The sequence below is a fragment of the Nanorana parkeri genome, unplaced genomic scaffold (assembly GCF_000935625.1).
Source record: "Nanorana parkeri isolate BGI_ZX_2015 unplaced genomic scaffold, ASM93562v1 scaffold1309, whole genome shotgun sequence".
In the NCBI taxonomy this organism is placed as follows: domain Eukaryota; kingdom Metazoa; phylum Chordata; class Amphibia; order Anura; family Dicroglossidae; genus Nanorana; species Nanorana parkeri.
The window spans coordinates 88,701-105,746 of record NW_017307577.1 but is presented as its reverse complement, the minus strand read 5'-3'; the positions used below and the strand labels follow the sequence as shown (position 1 = coordinate 105,746).

General features: G+C 42.8%; 1 protein-coding gene across 1 annotated transcript in view; it reads left to right on the top strand.

The window, feature by feature from the left end:
* TERT (telomerase reverse transcriptase) overlaps positions 1 to 17,046 on the top strand; it is a 127,147-nt gene that overhangs the window by 52,487 nt on the left and 57,614 nt on the right. The window contains exons 6-7 of the mRNA XM_018569233.1: positions 9,022 to 9,204; positions 9,381 to 9,542. Of these exons, the coding sequence (XP_018424735.1) occupies positions 9,022 to 9,204; positions 9,381 to 9,542 (345 nt within the window). The remainder of the gene's footprint in view (positions 1 to 9,021; positions 9,205 to 9,380; positions 9,543 to 17,046) is intronic.

Genomic DNA, 17,046 nt, shown 5'->3' with positions numbered 1-17,046 from the left:
TAAAATTATTAGAATTTTTTTTTTTAAAAGGTGAAAGGTCATTTTTGGTTTCGATCTGACAAATTCTACTGCGGGATGTGGGTTGTGGTGCCATTCATTTCAATGGCACCCCAAACGCATACCCCCCACAGTGTGATCGCCCGCACTGGAACGTGTGGTGCTGCAATGCCATGCGTTCCAGTGCTGTACAATTGCCAAAATGTGCGTGCCGATTTATTCTGAAGTAAACTTTTTAACACTCCATTTATGTATTTAATTTAAAATGAAAAGATGGGGGGGCGTGACCTGGACATGGCAAGAGCTCTGCAGACCCAGGCTGATTTTTTCAGTAGATCTACAAGTTATCCGTCCCATCGCCCCATGAAACGTACTGGGAGGAAGTGGCAGACACCCCGTGCTCCGGTACGATCGCAAAAACAGTCCCGGATGGAGGCATATGTATCGCCGCAGGACATGGGGCCTACGAGACGCGAGCGGACGGGGACACCAGTGTGTCTGGTCCCGACGAGAAGGCCCCAAACCCCTCCAACACATATCACCTCTGATGAGGCAACACTGCCGCTGCCCACGAACTCCCCGATTTTCCCCTCACCTACATCGGGATCGATTAAGCCATCTCCACGCGCGCTGTCATCCTCCTCCCCGCGCGGCTGCTGGGGCCTAGGTTCCGATCCGGAGCTCCGGTCTATCCTGGCGGCACTCCCGACTCGGGGCGGACATACAGGGTATGATTGACCACCTAGCATCTGCACTTAGATCGGACCTGGCAGCGGTGAGAGCGGGGGTAGAACAACATGACCGGAGACTAGAGACACTAGAGGACTCGGATCGAGCACTGTCAAGTAAGGTGACACAATTAGAAGCATCTATGCTGCGCCAGCAGTCCCATATGACACAGATGCAGCTGATGCAGGAGGACTTAGAGAACCACAACCGCCGTAACAACCTGCGGCTGCGGGGGCTCCCAGAGGCAACAGGGCCCCGATCTCAGAGCGGCGGTCACGGCTATCTTCAACTCCCTGCTAGACAGAGCCCCCACAGAACACATCGAATTGGATCGGGTTCATAGAGCCTTGGGCCCTATTGGGGCTGATGTTAACAGAACCAGGGACGTACTGTGTCGGGTACACTATTTCAACATCTAGGAGGAGATATTGCGTAGAGCCTGGAGACAGGGTCGGTAGACATTGATGGGACTGACATCCTTATTCTGCCTGACGTATGCCCCCAGACCCTGTAACGCAGACGTCTCTTAAAACCCCTTACTGACCTGCTACAAACCAAAGGGATTATGTACCGATGGGAATTCCCGTTTTCGCTCCTGATCGGCAGAGGAGACCATTTCTTCAGACTAGCCTACCCTCGCCAGGTCCCGGACTTGGCCACTTTTCTGGAATGTGAGGATCTATCGTTACCGGATTTCCTGAAAGTACCCTTCCTGGATTCTAATCTCCGTCCATCAGACCATCAAGATCCCTGGGACGTCGTAGGAGTCGTCAGAAATCTAATACTTGTCCTTCTCAGCGGGCCCAACCCATGGAGCCGGAGACTTGAACTGATACGCTAACCGGCCAATCCTCCGATATGGCCGTCTTCTTGATGTCACCCTGATTTGACCATACCCCTCTCCTGCGACCTCATTGGGAGGATCTTACTGTTGATGCCCGAGGTACATGCCTTAATGCTGCAACCATGTGTGCCTTCCCTACAGAGGAACCTCCTCAACATGGCACTTTGGGCAAGTACCCACAGTTACCCACTTGCTTCCGTTGAAGCATATTATTGCTTGCCAAGGTTTTGGCGGAAAGGGTTGCGCCAAATGGCGGGTTGGTGGTGCCAAGGGGTTTGGCTGGGTGGCCGTGATCGGCACCAGGACTGCCGGATCAGCACTTACCTGGTAGTAATGATATCTCTGTTAACCTATACAATATTGTTTTTTTTATGCTGGTATTCTACACCTCATCGTGTTTAATTGTTAGAGGGCTTTTAAAGAAGGTTTAATGTTTATAAGCCTCGAATGTTTTTTAGTTTAATCTCATCCCCCCTTCCAAACTCCCGGAACTTAGTCATGATGTGGATCGGGTGGACTTCTTGATGGGGCAGACCACTATTTGCACATAGCGGGGGGCTGAGCGTATGCTGTCAAGCCATACCCACCCTGGACTGCATCTCTCCCCGTCGCTGTGTCCAAACTACTCCCCCGCTGTGAGTGTATCCTCTCCTTACCGGAGATATTCCGTAGGAACATCTCCTTACCGGAGATATTCCGTAGGAACACTCTTGTTTTGTGTTTGTGAATTTTTCCCACACGGTGGTCAGACACAGTCTCAGCTCTGTGTGCTTGTACTCCTTGTTTGTCTCTCCCCCAATCTCTCTTCCAGGTGTCGGTCTGCATGTATTCCTGGTGTATCGTCGGCCGGGTCTGCGGTCCATCCTTGGATCCTTCGGGCTACGACTAGCGGACAGGGGATACGAGGTGTAGTACTAGATCACTTGCCTATTAGTCTGGCTGCACTTTACATTCCTAAATGCCTGAACTTAGAATCACTTCGTTCAACGTGCGGGGCCTTAATGTTCCAGAAAAGAGATCATGCCTGTTGAACGAACTGTGGCGCTCACGCACCCATGTAGCGTTTATACAAGAGACCCAACTTTAAGAAAGACCACATTCCCAGACTGGGTAATAATCGATACCCCACGGCATACCACGCCCCGTCCCCGGACTCCAAATCTAAAGGGGTTAGCATACTTCTGACGAACTCGGCCCCCTGGACTTACGTTGACCACTATGCGGACCTGGAGGGACGTTTGTTGCTCCTTAAAGGTGACCTCCATGGTCATAGGGTGACTCTGGTAGCGGTTTATGCCCCAAATTCCGGACAGGTGACCTTTTTAAACTCTGTCTGGCTACAACTCCTGACATTTGCAGAAGGCTTATGGGTTATAGGTGGTGACTTTAATATGGTGCTGGATCCATCCATGGACTCTTCCAGGGGACTGTCCCGTATTACATATGCACAACGACGACGGGTCAACCGGTCTATGTTCGACCTTCAGTTGATTGACCCGTGGCGCATTAGTGACCCTACGGGCAGAGATTACGCTCATTACTCGGCCCCACATCAGTCTTACTCGAGGATAGACTTTTTCCTCCTACAACACGCAGCTCTGCCTCTTGTCTCTTTCTGGGTGAGCTCGTGGACCGCAACAAAGTTGGGTTTGTCCCGGGCCGAGAGGCCAGAGACAACACCATCAGGACCCTGACGGCGATCCACCTAGTATGGTCCATATCTAAACCTCTTCTCCTGCTGTCATTGGACGCGGAGAAGGCGTTTGACAGGGTATACTGGGCGTTCTTGCGGGAGACGCTAAGGTATGTAGGCTTGGGGAAAAACACGAGGCAATGGATAGGTTCGTTATATTCGAATCCTACAGCAGTGGTTAGAGTGAATGGGGTCCTGTCGGAGCCATTTGACATTTCGAATGGCACTCGCCAGGGTTGCCCGCTGTCGCCCCTTATATTCCTTCTTACCTTGAAGCCACTCCTCCGAACGATTCAGGGATCGACGGATATCAGAGGCCTTGAGACCAGAGACAGACACCATAAAGTTGCTGCATATGCAGATGATCTTCTACTTTATGTGTCGAGCCCAGAAACGTCACTTCCCAATATTTTGCAAGCATTAGAGACATACGGACGGCTCTCGAATTTCATGCTGAACCTCAGTAAATCTGAGGCACTTAACATCTCAATCCCTACCATGCGGATCTGCAGTCTCCGAACGTCCTTCCAGTTTAAATGGGCGTCATTAAATATCTAGGGGTGTATATCCCAGCAGACACTAAAGACACTTTTGCTTTGAACTTCATCCCCATTCAGAAACGTATCATTTCGGATCTGAAGTCCTGGGACCGCTCCACTTTTACGTGGATGGGTCGCAATAGCATTTTAAAAATGACGATTCTACCCAGATTACTCTATCTCTTTCAGATGTTACCCATTACAGTCCCGACTACTTACCTTAGACAAATGCGATCACACTTCTTAGCCTTTCTGTGGGCAAACAAGCGGGAGCGGCTCCGCCATCAGATACTCTCCAGACCTCGAACAGCGGGGGGATTGAGCTTCCCAGACCCTGCTCTTTACTATAGAGCGTCCCACCTATCGGTCGTTATGGACTGGTGTTGTAATGCGAACCAGAAACTATGGGTGATCTTGGAACAGGAAGACTGCCCATGGCCGTTGCATGGCATCCCATGGATTGCCCCGAAGTTACCACTTAGACGAACCCACTGGTGCGAGCCACGATGCTAGTAGTGTTCAAGGTATTCCCAGCCCCAGGAATATCTCCATTACCGTCACCCATGACGCCAGTAGTGGGGAGCCCGCACTTCCCTCCGGGTCTACATAATCCATTGGCCAAAGCCCTAGAGACATCAGGGTTGACTAGATTATATCATTTCAGAGACGCAGATCGCTGGAAACAAGTTGCCCAGATGTACGGCGATAAAAAGGTTGGGGAGCACCGGTATAGAGTACCCACGACCCTCCACGTTATGTACCCATCTGTGTCTGAAATTTGTTGGCGATGTGGGGATGAGCCAGGCTCGATATTACATATGTTTTGGTCATGCTCGAAGGTCAGACCTTTCTGGCTCAAGATCGCCACACTGATTGGTAAAATCACGGGCCTCTCGCTGCCGTTCACACCCTCGATGTATCTCATCCACTTGGCTCCCCTTTCACATAAACAATACCGACGCTCATTACTGATCCACCTGCTGAATGCAGCAAGGGCCTGCATTCCGGCCTTATGGAAGAAGGCCGAACAGCCATCGGCAGAGATGTGGGCTAGACGAGTGGAGGAGATTAAGCTGATGGAGGACCTGACCTCCTCCCTGAATGGGACGCAGGCCAATTTTTTTGCTACATGTAGTGCGTGGTACGTGTTCAGGGATTCGGCAGACTTCCGGAATGAGTGCCGGGGCTGAGGCACGAGATGGGATAGCTCCCAATTAGGGACCCTTTTATTCCGCTTTGCTACGACTAGGAGTAATCCAGGCCGGATGACCTGGAATTGACCGACACCTGGGAATTTTTTCCCCTTCTAACCTTATGTGTTCTGTGTTTCACGTTCTTTGTACTGCTCTGTGTTGTGTTATTTTGTTCATATATGTCTACGCCTCCAGAGTGGGCTGGAATGGTGCTGGCCATCCACGTCAGTGGGCTGGACCATACAGTCCGCCGAATGGGGATGTTTCCCTCCTGTTATAAAAATACAAAATTCCTTAGGGGATGAGATGAAGAGAGCTTGATTAAAACCTGAATTGGCAGAATGTACATATACTGTATTCTAAACATGCGTTAGCAATGCTTTAAAAGCTTCCACCGGTTTTTATTAATGTTTTCTTTGCTATTTACTGTCATGAATGCTACTGTCAGGTTTCTACATTTGAACTGTTCCGCGGCCTTGTGGCCCATCCATTTTGATTGTACTCTCTGTATCTCACCTCTCTGTTTATAAATAAAGAATTAAAAAAAAGAAATTAAAAGATGGTATTTTTTTATTTTTTTTTTAATCGAAAAAACAATCGACCAACTAATCGATTATGAAAATGCAGCCCTAGCGCCAGATATACGCTTTTTTTCTCCCTTTTTCGTCTGTCTTTCTTCAAGGCCTTGTTTACACTGTCTGCTTGCGTTTTTATGCGTTTTTATGCAAAGATCTGTCAGGCTGGATGCTTTTTTTAATGCTTCTAAATGCTTAACATGTCACGCACTCTAGCGCGATTATGTGCATATGCTTTTCGATGCATCTGTCCTTTGTCTACTGAAGTAGCCAATGAGATTTCAGCAAATAGACATTTCTTGTGTTTACATGTGTGTACATGCGGTTTGGTGTCTTTTAGAGGCATTTAGAATCTAAAATTGTTTCCTGGACGCACCTGACTTCTATTTTTCCTAAACATAGCTAAACTGACTGCATCTAAAACGCAAGGTGTGAATGGATGCATTGGGAATCATAAGATGCAATTATATGCATTTAGAAAACCATTAAAAACGCATATAAAAGCACCTAATCGCATGTTCCTATCTATTGTGAAGTAGTTGCAACATGCAGCATTATTCATTATTATTAATAAATCAAATGCCATTAATTTCAATGACACCCCAAACGCATTATCCGCCCGCAGTGCGATTGCCCGCGCTGGAACTTGTGGTACTGCAAAGCCGTGCGTTCCAGTGTGGTGCGATTTACAAAAAATTGTGCATACAGTTTTATTCTGACAAACGTTTATGCACATGCAGATGATGGGGCAGCGGGGCTGGTTTTCATTTTTTCAATTTTTATTTACTTTGTAAAAAATTTTTATTTCCATTTATTTTATTATTTTAACTTTATCGCCTTTTTTAATTTTTTTACATTTTTATTTAGTTACATTTTTAATTAGTTATTTTTTACTTTATTAATATTTTCATTTAACTTTATTGCTATCACACAGGGGATAACAAACCCCTGTGTGATAGCATTTGGAGGTGACAGGTACTCTTTATTGACCCTGTCACCTCCAACACAGCACTGTGCTAGAACTCCTGTGACAAGAACGAGCAGCGGCCGGGAACAGAGGCTGAGGGAGGTGACAGCCTCTCACCACTCCACGCCCCCTGCTCTGTCACCGCCCCCCGCCGTCACCGCTCCACACCCCCTGCTCTCGCTTTCCCGGCGCCCTATATGTCCCGGACGTCGGGCGATACAAATTCAACACCGATGCGCAAGCACTTGTGAAAATGCCTTGCATCGGTCCCGATTCCGATGCTAGCATCGGTATCGGGACATCCCTAGTAATTTCTATCGCTTTTTGAAGGTTCGTTATCCATGATATCTGTGGTAATGGTCCGTGCTATTTATTTGTTAAATAGCATTGAAATAGCATTTAATAATAGGTATTCTGTAATGGTATGAGAAAGCAACACTTTCATTGAGATATGTATATCTCATTGAAAAGTGTTGCTTTGTCATACTATTTCCATTTCTTCTTTTAAACAGGAACTTTACCCATATCTTCAAAATAACAACAAAGGCACCTTTATAAATCTTTAGTAATGACAATCTACAGGCAGATACTTCTAGATAATTGTCAGATTTTTGTTTTTTGCGTACCTTATTTTTCGTTTCTTCCCCAGTCTCCTCACAGTGGCCATTTTAACATACGGGCAGGTAACTAGATCTCCCTTTACTTCCTGGAAATCTGGCACATGTGACTAGGACATGTGACCATGCACATCATCTCAGGGGAGGAAATTGCCTTTCCCTGAGATTTCATGAGATATCCCAGCAATGCACTGCTGATATAACCTTTGCAGGATGCAATGCTTGGACACAATTACATCATTTGTGCCAAAGGGGACCAGGAAATGGGGAAAAAAAGAAATTGTAAGTAAAATAAAAATGTTTTTTTTAGCTAATAAATGTAAGAGGATTTCATATCCGCATACAGAGCTGTATGCTGATGCGATTTTTAGTCAAAGGGGGTAAAGGTCCACTTTAACAATACACTTTTTGTTGTTTTTTTGTAAACCATGTGACACTGATCACTGTTTGGCCGCCTCGATGCTGATTAGCCAGGAAGCCGGCTTCTCAGCCAATCAGCATGGAGCTGGCTTCCCGGCCAATCAGGAAGCTGGAAGGTGGGTCAATACTCGCCGCCCGACTTACTGATTGCCTGGGAAGCCGGCTCCATGTTCCCCTACGGCACTGCCGGTTGGAGGAAACCATTGGATAAAGAGATAATACCTTAGGAAAAAAGTTAGCAGGATTACCACTATCAGTATCTTACTTGAAAGAAAATATCTTTTGGACGGATATGATAACACAACAGGAAAGTATTATTATTTTAGCATTAAAGATTAGCTAAATTCACTCATTTAAATTTACAAAAAACCTGTTTATTAACCCCATTCATGACCAGTGTAAGTCACTGGCATCGGGGACGTTTAAACAGACTCGACTCTGTGTAAACTTGTCAGCTTTACAGTAGGAGCAATTCTGCCGGCTCAGATCATTTCTACAGGCCGGTAAACACCCCCACTGTGGTTCCCGCACTCCGTTTCCCCTCCTACGGGCCCGTGACCGGCTTCTCTGGTGTCGGGGGGTGGGGGAGCTGGGGAGGAGATCAGCGAACCTCTGTTTACCGATCCCCTCCACGTACTATGGGACTAGGAGCGATGCCCAGCAATAAGCTATTGAAGTTCAATCTGCACTTCAATAGCTTATTTCAAGTGTAAAGGTGATACTAGGGGTCTTTTGGACCCCCAGTATCACCTTAAAAGGGTACCTGTCACCACTAATCTGCTATCACATGGGGGGATTGTAAGCCCCTCTATGTGATAGCAATTAATTGGTTAAAACAAGAACACAGCTGCTGCAGCAGCCGTGTTCTTAGTATCGTTTTTAACAGCAGACGATTGCTGTTAATGTACAACCGATCCGGCATCTGTACAGACGACAGATCTTTTGTACCGTGCGATTCGGGGCCACAATACGTCTATAGACAGTGGCCCGTAGAAGTGGTTAAAACAAGAACACAGCTGCTGCAGCAGCCGTGTATGGTATTTTGAAAAACAAATGAAGACCCTATACATGCCAAGCAAAAAATAAATAGTTTTGCTATGCAGCGCTGTTAAAGTTATTGCTGAACAAACATACATTTACCTCCCAGGTTCATGAAATGCCTTAGCATTGAAGAATCATTTTGAAAAAAAAAAGTCAGAAAATATGGAAAAACATGTCCGGGTAAAAAAAAAAAAATATATATATTTTTTTTTTGTCAAATCTGAAAAGCCAGGGTCTCTTTGTTACATGTTTTGCAGTAGGTCGGTAGGTCAGCAGTTCAATTTTCAAACAGATGTTGTATCTGTAAACAAGGAAAGAAGACTTTTTGGATTTCTTAATGAAATCATTTTGACTTTTTCATAAAAATTTTATGTTTTCTAACGATATATTTAACTATTTGTTTTAGATACGTCATTTCAACAGTCAAGTTAAAAATTTATTTGGTGTTCTTAACTTTGAGATAAGTAAGTCTCCAGAAATCATGGGCTCCTCTGTGTTTGGTTTGGATGAAATTTACAAGAAGTGGAAACATTTTGTTCTTGGTAACCAAGCACCAAATGCAGAAAGGGCCAAATTTTACTTTGTAAAGGTATGTACTACATTTAATGTATTGCATTTTTTAAACGTTTTCATAATCCTCTGAAATATCTCAAACCATTACATGTAACTATGCAAATGTGTCTTTTTTTCGTTTTTGAATCTTTTATAGAATGTTTGTTTTAATGTAGTGCCAGTCTGAAAATATGCTGTTTGCTCTTATTTTAGACAGATGTGAAGGGAGCCTATGAAACGATTCCCCATTCAAAGCTCAATGAAGTGATCACAAAAGTTATAAATCCAGACATTGAAGAAGTGTACAGCATACGACGCTATGCCAAGCTATGGATAGATCCAAATGGCCAGATAAGAAAGGCATTCAAACAACACGTAAAAATTATTTATTTGCTATTTTTTGGGGGGGCTTTTACTGTATTGAAATAGACAACTCTGAGTTCAGTAGAAACACTGTTGCCAGGGGCAACATCTGACAACATATAGCTAAAGCCTTTAATAGTGTAGAATGGGATTACTTATGGGCGATACTTACCGCTTTTGGGTTTGGCCCCCAGTTTATCTCGTATATCGAACTGTTGCTATGCTAGTCCATCAGCGAAAGTTCGGGTGAATAACTTTCCTCCTCGGTTTTCCAACTATCCAGGGGAACTAGACAGGGCTGTCCACTGTCACCCCTACTATTTGCTCTGGCTATAGAGCCGTTGGCTATCTTAATAAGGAGATCCCCTAACATAGCAGGATTTAGGTGAGGTAAGGAAGAAGATAAAATAATACCATTCTTCAGAGGTTTCAGGAACAATGTGAAGTATAGTGAAAACTCTAATCAGTGGCGGGTAGGACCGATTTTATTAAGATGATATGGATGCCCCAGGTTTCGAATGTACTATACAATTCCCCCTATTGGATCCCGCAATACCTATTTAGGAGGATGAATACAATCTTATGAGATTTGATTTGGAAAAAAACAATCATGTTTAAAATTGGAAACGTTACAGCATCCAAAGGGGCAAGGGGGACTAGCGCTTCCCAATCCGTGGATATATTTCTGTGCGTCACAACTTTTAGTGGGATTGGGACACAAGGAACATTTATTAGAGGGTATATGGTATTTTCAAGTTCCTGTTTAAAGGTAAAAATCCCCTTATGTCTTTGGAAGTGACATTATATTCAAAGGTGTTTTCTTCTGTACCTAGTATACGGTTAATAGAAAAATTGTGCAGATTGATCAAGTGTTATGGGGGAAATGGTTTATTGTTTTACATGTGGTTTTGGTGCTTAACAACAAGCTTGGGATTCTAACGCTATCATCAGTACAGTTGATCTCAATATCTCCTTCACATAGGTTAATGCAGTTTTTTTTTAGGTTTTAGAGAAGACTCTAGATGCCCAAAATGTGTCCTAGAACCAAGTTTAATACATCTGTTTTGGAGATGCCCAAAATTGAAAAGATGTTGGGTTGAAATTGTGGAGACAAATAATTATATGTATGAAGTTCAGGTTGCTAATAGTCCTTTGGTCTGTATTCTGAGTGTGTGTGAATCCTCAGATATGGATTCTTATACGAGAATGGCCATAATCAAAGCACTTTTTATAGCTTGCCGGATTCTTGCTCTTCAATGGACCTCAGGGCTTCCTCATACTAAGGGTGAATGGATAAAAGAGCTAGATAGACGGGTAGCTTTTGAAAGGGTCACATTTCAACATCGGGGCATGCTGGATAAATATCATAAGATTTGGGGGAAATGGCTTAAGTACAAAAAAGTATCGGGACATAAAAATCCTCTGGTCCTTAGCAGGTCTTAAAATTAGGTAAATATACAACCTCGGATGAACAACAACGCATGACATATTACAACGTGTCATTATTTATTTTACAAACATAAAGCCAAAGTGAAGAAGCCATGTGTGAATAACTAAGATTCAATCACGTTTGTAGAACCACCATTAGGAGCAATAACTTGAAGTAATCATTTTCTATATGACTATCAGTCTCTCGCATCGTTGTCTTTTTTACAGTGTTGCTTCAGTTCATTGAAGTTTGTCGGCATTTGTTATTGCACAGCTCGTATGGTCCCGCCACAGCATTTCAGTTGGGTTAAGGTCTGGACTTTGACTGGGCCATTGCAACATCTTGATTCTTTTCTTTTTCAGCCATTCTGTTGTAAATTTGCTGGTATGATTGTGATCATTGTCCTGTTGTGGTTTGTTCAGATGCAACTTTGCAAACCTAAGCAGCACTGCCATGTTCTTTTTAGAGAGAAGATGATTTTTCCTAGGAACCCTTCCAAACAAACCATAATGTAATGGTACTGTATCATTTAACATACTAACTGAGGCTTGTAGAGTTTGAGTTGTAACTCTTGGGTTTGTTGCAATTTCTCTGTGTATTGCACTGTCTGAACTTGGAATTAATTTGCGACGTCCATTCCTGGGAAGATTGCCAACTGTCTTGAAAGTTTTCCACTTTTGACTCTTCTTCGCTGTGGAATGATGGACTTTTAAATTGTTTGGAAATTGTCTTTTATAACCTTTCACAGATTGATGGGCAGCAACAATTGCTTCTCTAGTATCATTGCTGATGTCTTTTCCTCCTTGGCATTATGTTAACACACCTGAATCCTCCAGACCAGCAAACTGCTAAAACTTCGACTTTTATAGAGGTGGTCACACTTGCTGCTGATCAATTAGTCAAGGGCATTTGATTAGCAGCACCTGGCTGCTACTTAGCCTCTTAATTCCTATGGAAGCAGTAAGGATGTACTTAGTTTTTCACACATTAATAAATAATGACAGTGTAATATGTCATGTTTTCATCTGAGGTTGTATTTACCTAATTTTGAGACCTGCTAGGGACCAAACATTTTTTTTCTATGGCCTGATATGCAATACCATAGAATTAAAAGAGGGTGTACTTTCTTTTTCACATGACTGTATATACGCATCTTTTTTGTGTATATCTTTGATGAGACATATTAATCCTATATTTCATAATATAGTTACTGCTAGTACTAAGAGTAAAAATCACAAACAGTTGCTAGAATGTTATCTGACTTCAAAAACCATTGTTAAATTGCTATTCAAACTCCCAGGAAAGACAGTATTTTAACAGTGATTCTAAAACATGTGTGTTGGACAAAGTACAACCTTTTTTTTCACTTTTAGCCTTCTATCTTGATAGAAGCTGATTGGTTGCTATGAGCAACCTCTCCAGATTTCACTATTTTGCAGTGTGTTTTACAAACAGTCAATATGAAAATGAATTAACATTTTGAACGCCGTTGCTGTGAACCCACAAAAAGCGTTCACTGGAGCTCCCAATGCAAGTGAAACAGGTCAACCTTAGGCTGCAAAAAAAGAAAACAGTGGTGGATGATCATAGGATCCTTTTCATGGTAAAGAAAAATCCTTTCACAACTTCCAGCAAAGTGAAGAACACTCTCCAGGAGGTAGGCATATCATTATTCAAGTCTAGCATAAAAAGAAGACTTCACGAGCGCAAATACAGAGGGTTCACAATGAGGTGCAAACCATTCATAAGCCTCAAGAATAGAAAGGCCAGATTATACTTTGCTGAAAAAATATCTAAAAAAGCCAGCCGGTTCCGGAATAGCATTCTTTGGACAGATAAAACTAACCTGTGTCAGAATGATGGGAAGAAAAAAGTATGGAGAAGGCTTGGAACAGCTCATGATCCAAAGCATACCACATCATCTATAAAACACAGTGAAGGCAGTCTGATGGCATGGGCATGCATGGCTTCCAACGGCACTGGGTCGCTAGTGTTATAGGAGGATATATTGTCTGCTCAGATTCAGCCAAGTTGATTGGACAGCGCTTCATTTTACAGATGGACAGTGACCCAAAACACAAGCAAAGAACAACTGAATTTATAACAATAACGATATGATAAAGCAGGGGGCATGAAGATGCAGAAGCATGGCACCACACCCCTGGTTAATTAGACTACAAAAAACATAAAATAACTACTTGGGGCTTTCCAGGTGCCAAGAACTGAAAGACAATATGTATCTAAAATTCTGTTTTTTATTGATATAAAAAAATTGCCATGTGTCCATTTTGTTTGTTGCGATCAAATATACAATAATAACATACACAGTTGACTGCATTAATATAACAAATAATGTACTTAATTATACAGACTTGATGCGTTTCAACAAAGAGGGATCGAGATGGCGAGTGAAGAATAATCGTCTTATGGTAGCAGAATCAAAATATCCCAGAACACATGTAGAAGGGGTATTAAGCAGGGTGGAACTAAAAACAAGATTGATGATAAATATAACTTTTTCTCAGTATCTAACCAGTTTTGGGCATCTCCAGAGCAGATGTAATAAGAATCCTTGATTAGTCTTACATTTGGTGAACCAAACTAACTTGCGCTAATGGAAATAGTAAAACTAAATTAAGATGGATTAAAATTGATATTAATATGACCCCGGAGCTAAAATTTCTAAAACCAAAAAGGAAAAAACTCAGGCTGAACTCAGGCTAAAAGCCTACAGAATAATGGTGTAATGAAGTGTACAGCGCTAAATGCCCTTCAGGAAATTGGATGACGGTAGGGATCATATGGTGTCACCTCCGTGTCAAGCAATCGTGAAACAGTGTATATATAATAAATATTTGTGTAAAAACTTATAGTACGTTATAAAATGTGTCAACAGGTGTCATAAAAGGCGTGTCATACATGAACCTTATTAAATAAATAAACAAAAATCTTCAAAGAACATGTGTCATATATGTGAAAAAAATATTATTGTGAAAAAAATATTAAATAAATAAATAAACATGTGTCATATATGTGAAAAATAAAAATATCACAATATAAAACAGTCTGTGTTGTTTTCTTTCGAAAATAAGTAGAAGTATGCACTTATAATATAAAAAATGCACCCAAAGTTCTTAAAGCTCTCCGATCTTCAAAACAAAAAAAAAACCAGAAGGATGAGAATAAAAATCAAAATCAAAAGAAATGTCCAATATTATGAAGTGTCCAACGAAAAAACGATAGAAAAAAAAAAGCCGGCAGGTCCCCTATAGGGAATGCACTCACCAGATCCCTGATGGTCGAAAGCCTTTATTCTTATCCAATGGAGGCCGAAGATGTATGTCCTCTTCTCCCGTTTGGTGAAAGCCTCAGGCTACAGAACCCGCTTGCTTCTCCGAGGTGAAGGGATTACAATCTTTGTTGTTAGGTCTCCTCTATTGGGTATCCATCCGGACAAAGAACACAAGAAATGCGCTCATAGCGTAGTAAGTTCAACTTTAATGGGTCCAAAATAATGACAAACAAGCGCTCTATAAAAATTCCCTAAAAATCAATGTGGAAAGCCGGCTAGTCACTCAATCTGAGTGCAAAAAGGACTGGAACAATGACGTAAAGGTAGGCCCGCCCCCGACGCGTTTCGTCACATGGACGTTCTCAAGGGATGACAGGTCTACCTGAATCAGAGCCCAGTCAGTTTAAATAGGCTAAAAATCCCCTCCCCAATTGAAATAGGCTAAAAATCCCCTCCCCAATTATCTGCTGTTTTTATTATCGGATAATATTCAACCTGTCATTGTGATCAGATCCACACCAATGCCTTGGTTTTTCTAACTGCTTTTATACTTTGCAGCACCTTTATAATTGAGGAGGGGATTTTTAGCCTATTTAAATTGGGGAGGGGATTTTGTCATGTTGACGGTCATGACATCGGGATGTTCACGGACCCGTTTACGCGTTACGCCCCGCCTCCTTTGGTGCTTCGTCAAGGAGCATGGCTATCTAAATGAAGACCACTGCTAGAGCGACTCAGACTATGAATATTACAGGAGATCTGTATCTACGATTTATTTACGGACACATGCTGCTGCACTGAGCCTGGACAGTGTATCCTCTCCGACAAGAGAAACCGCAAAATACTATCTGTTTATTCGTGCCTTTAGTCATATGTATCGGTAACCGATGGGAGATTTGTCATCTTTGATCTCTGAAAAAGCAGTAGCTCAGTTTGATCTATTGACACTAAACTCCCTCTATTCACATAGCAATGTTACAGTTACCGAATGTAACAAAAATTCCACTGAATCCTTGACTGTGGGCTAGATTACTGTTCTTGGATACAATACGGACCAGGCAAGAATTTGACTCCTATGAATGAAGTGAGCATATATATAGGATCTTACCTAGAAGTTTATTATGTTCCTTACATGACAGTCAAGTATTGTTATGGTTGCATCTTTAATGGGGGATTTCCTGTCATGTATACAAACATCTTAATTCTCTATATCATAGAATTCACCTTTACCCATGGGGATTTGCCTGCATGATCTCTATTCATCATCAGCATTTAATTAATGGTAGAAATCCTCCCTACATACACAAACAGATTTTGTTCAAACTATGCAATGATTAGCAATGATGGCCATCATCTGTGTATAATGCGCATATGAGGAATAGTCATGGGCATGTTTCTATTGTTTTTATAGTGTTTTAATTGACAACGTTGACAATTTTTAATAGAGGTTTGCCTTTTGGGGTGCCGTGCATGCAATTTTTTTTGGTGTATTTTCTTTTTTGTTATATTTAATAAAGTAAGCTAATTTGCTTTAAATTATGACACTAGTTGATTTGTATCTTCTTTATCAACGTTTTCTTTTGAGGTGGCATCTTTTTTTGATATATGCATATAAGTTACCAACTATATCTAGGAACTTTTCATGGTGTTTTATATCTAATTTCTCTGCTATGCAAAGAGAAGATCTAGATATTAAAATGACTGAAGACAGACTTGAGACACGGTAAGAATGCCTGCTTTTTTCCATGTCTGAAAGTCTTGTAGTTTAGACAGTTAAGATAAACAAGCATTATCCCAAATAGGAGCATAGCTCATAAGAATGCCAATGCCTAATGGATGTTTGGCAGGTTCCCACACCTTGCCAATAAGGTATATTGTAGGCAATGTTGAGAATATCTTGGAGTATACTGTAGTTTCTAATTGGTGTAACAGATCAGCGCCCTGGAACAAATAGCACAGAGCTCGAAATGACTGAGTGTGAATACAACCCTCACCCTCAGGGGGGCGTGCGAAGAACAGAGGAGCATACTATGAGCACCACATCATGATCAGACCAGGGTATAGGGAGAATGTGAGAGGGAGCGCCGTTGGAGAAAGGCATGATCGATACGCGAGTGGGAGCAATGAGGGTTAGAGTAAAAGGTGTAGTCTCTTCCTATGGGGTGATGGTCCCGCCACACATCCACAAGGTTATGTTGGAGGAGCAGTTGTTGAAAGCTACGGCTATGAGGACGCTGTTCAGTGGGACCCGGGGGGTACTTATCTAGTTGTGCGTGGAGAATCAGGTTGGAATCACCACACAGGAAGAGAGTACCATTTGATGTGCAACGAGCAAAGAGCAGAGGTGAGTGAGGAAAGGAATTGGGTTAGCATTAGGCGCATAATAGGTGAGAACAGTGACATCAGTATCGTTGAGTCTGCCCGTCAGGAGAAGGTAGCGGCCCTCTGGGTCTGCTACCTGCTTAGTGCAAACAAAGTTTGCCGTTTTACGAAAGGCTATGAGGACACCGCGGGTTTTCGTAGAGGCATTGGCTTGATATACGGATGGGAAGAAAGCATCGAAATATTTAGGGGCACAGGAGGTCGAGAAATTCGTTTCTTGAAAGCAGGCCATGTCAATATGATGGCTGCGGAGGTAGCGAAAGGCTTTGGTGCGCTCCTGAGGGGAGTTGAGGACCTGCACATTCAGGGAGAGCCAGCGGAGCAGCATTGTGCAGCTCAACGTAGGCTATCTAGAGGAGGATTGTGTTCTTCAGGGGAACAGGGAAGGGGTGGGGGAGGGGGGAGAGATAGAC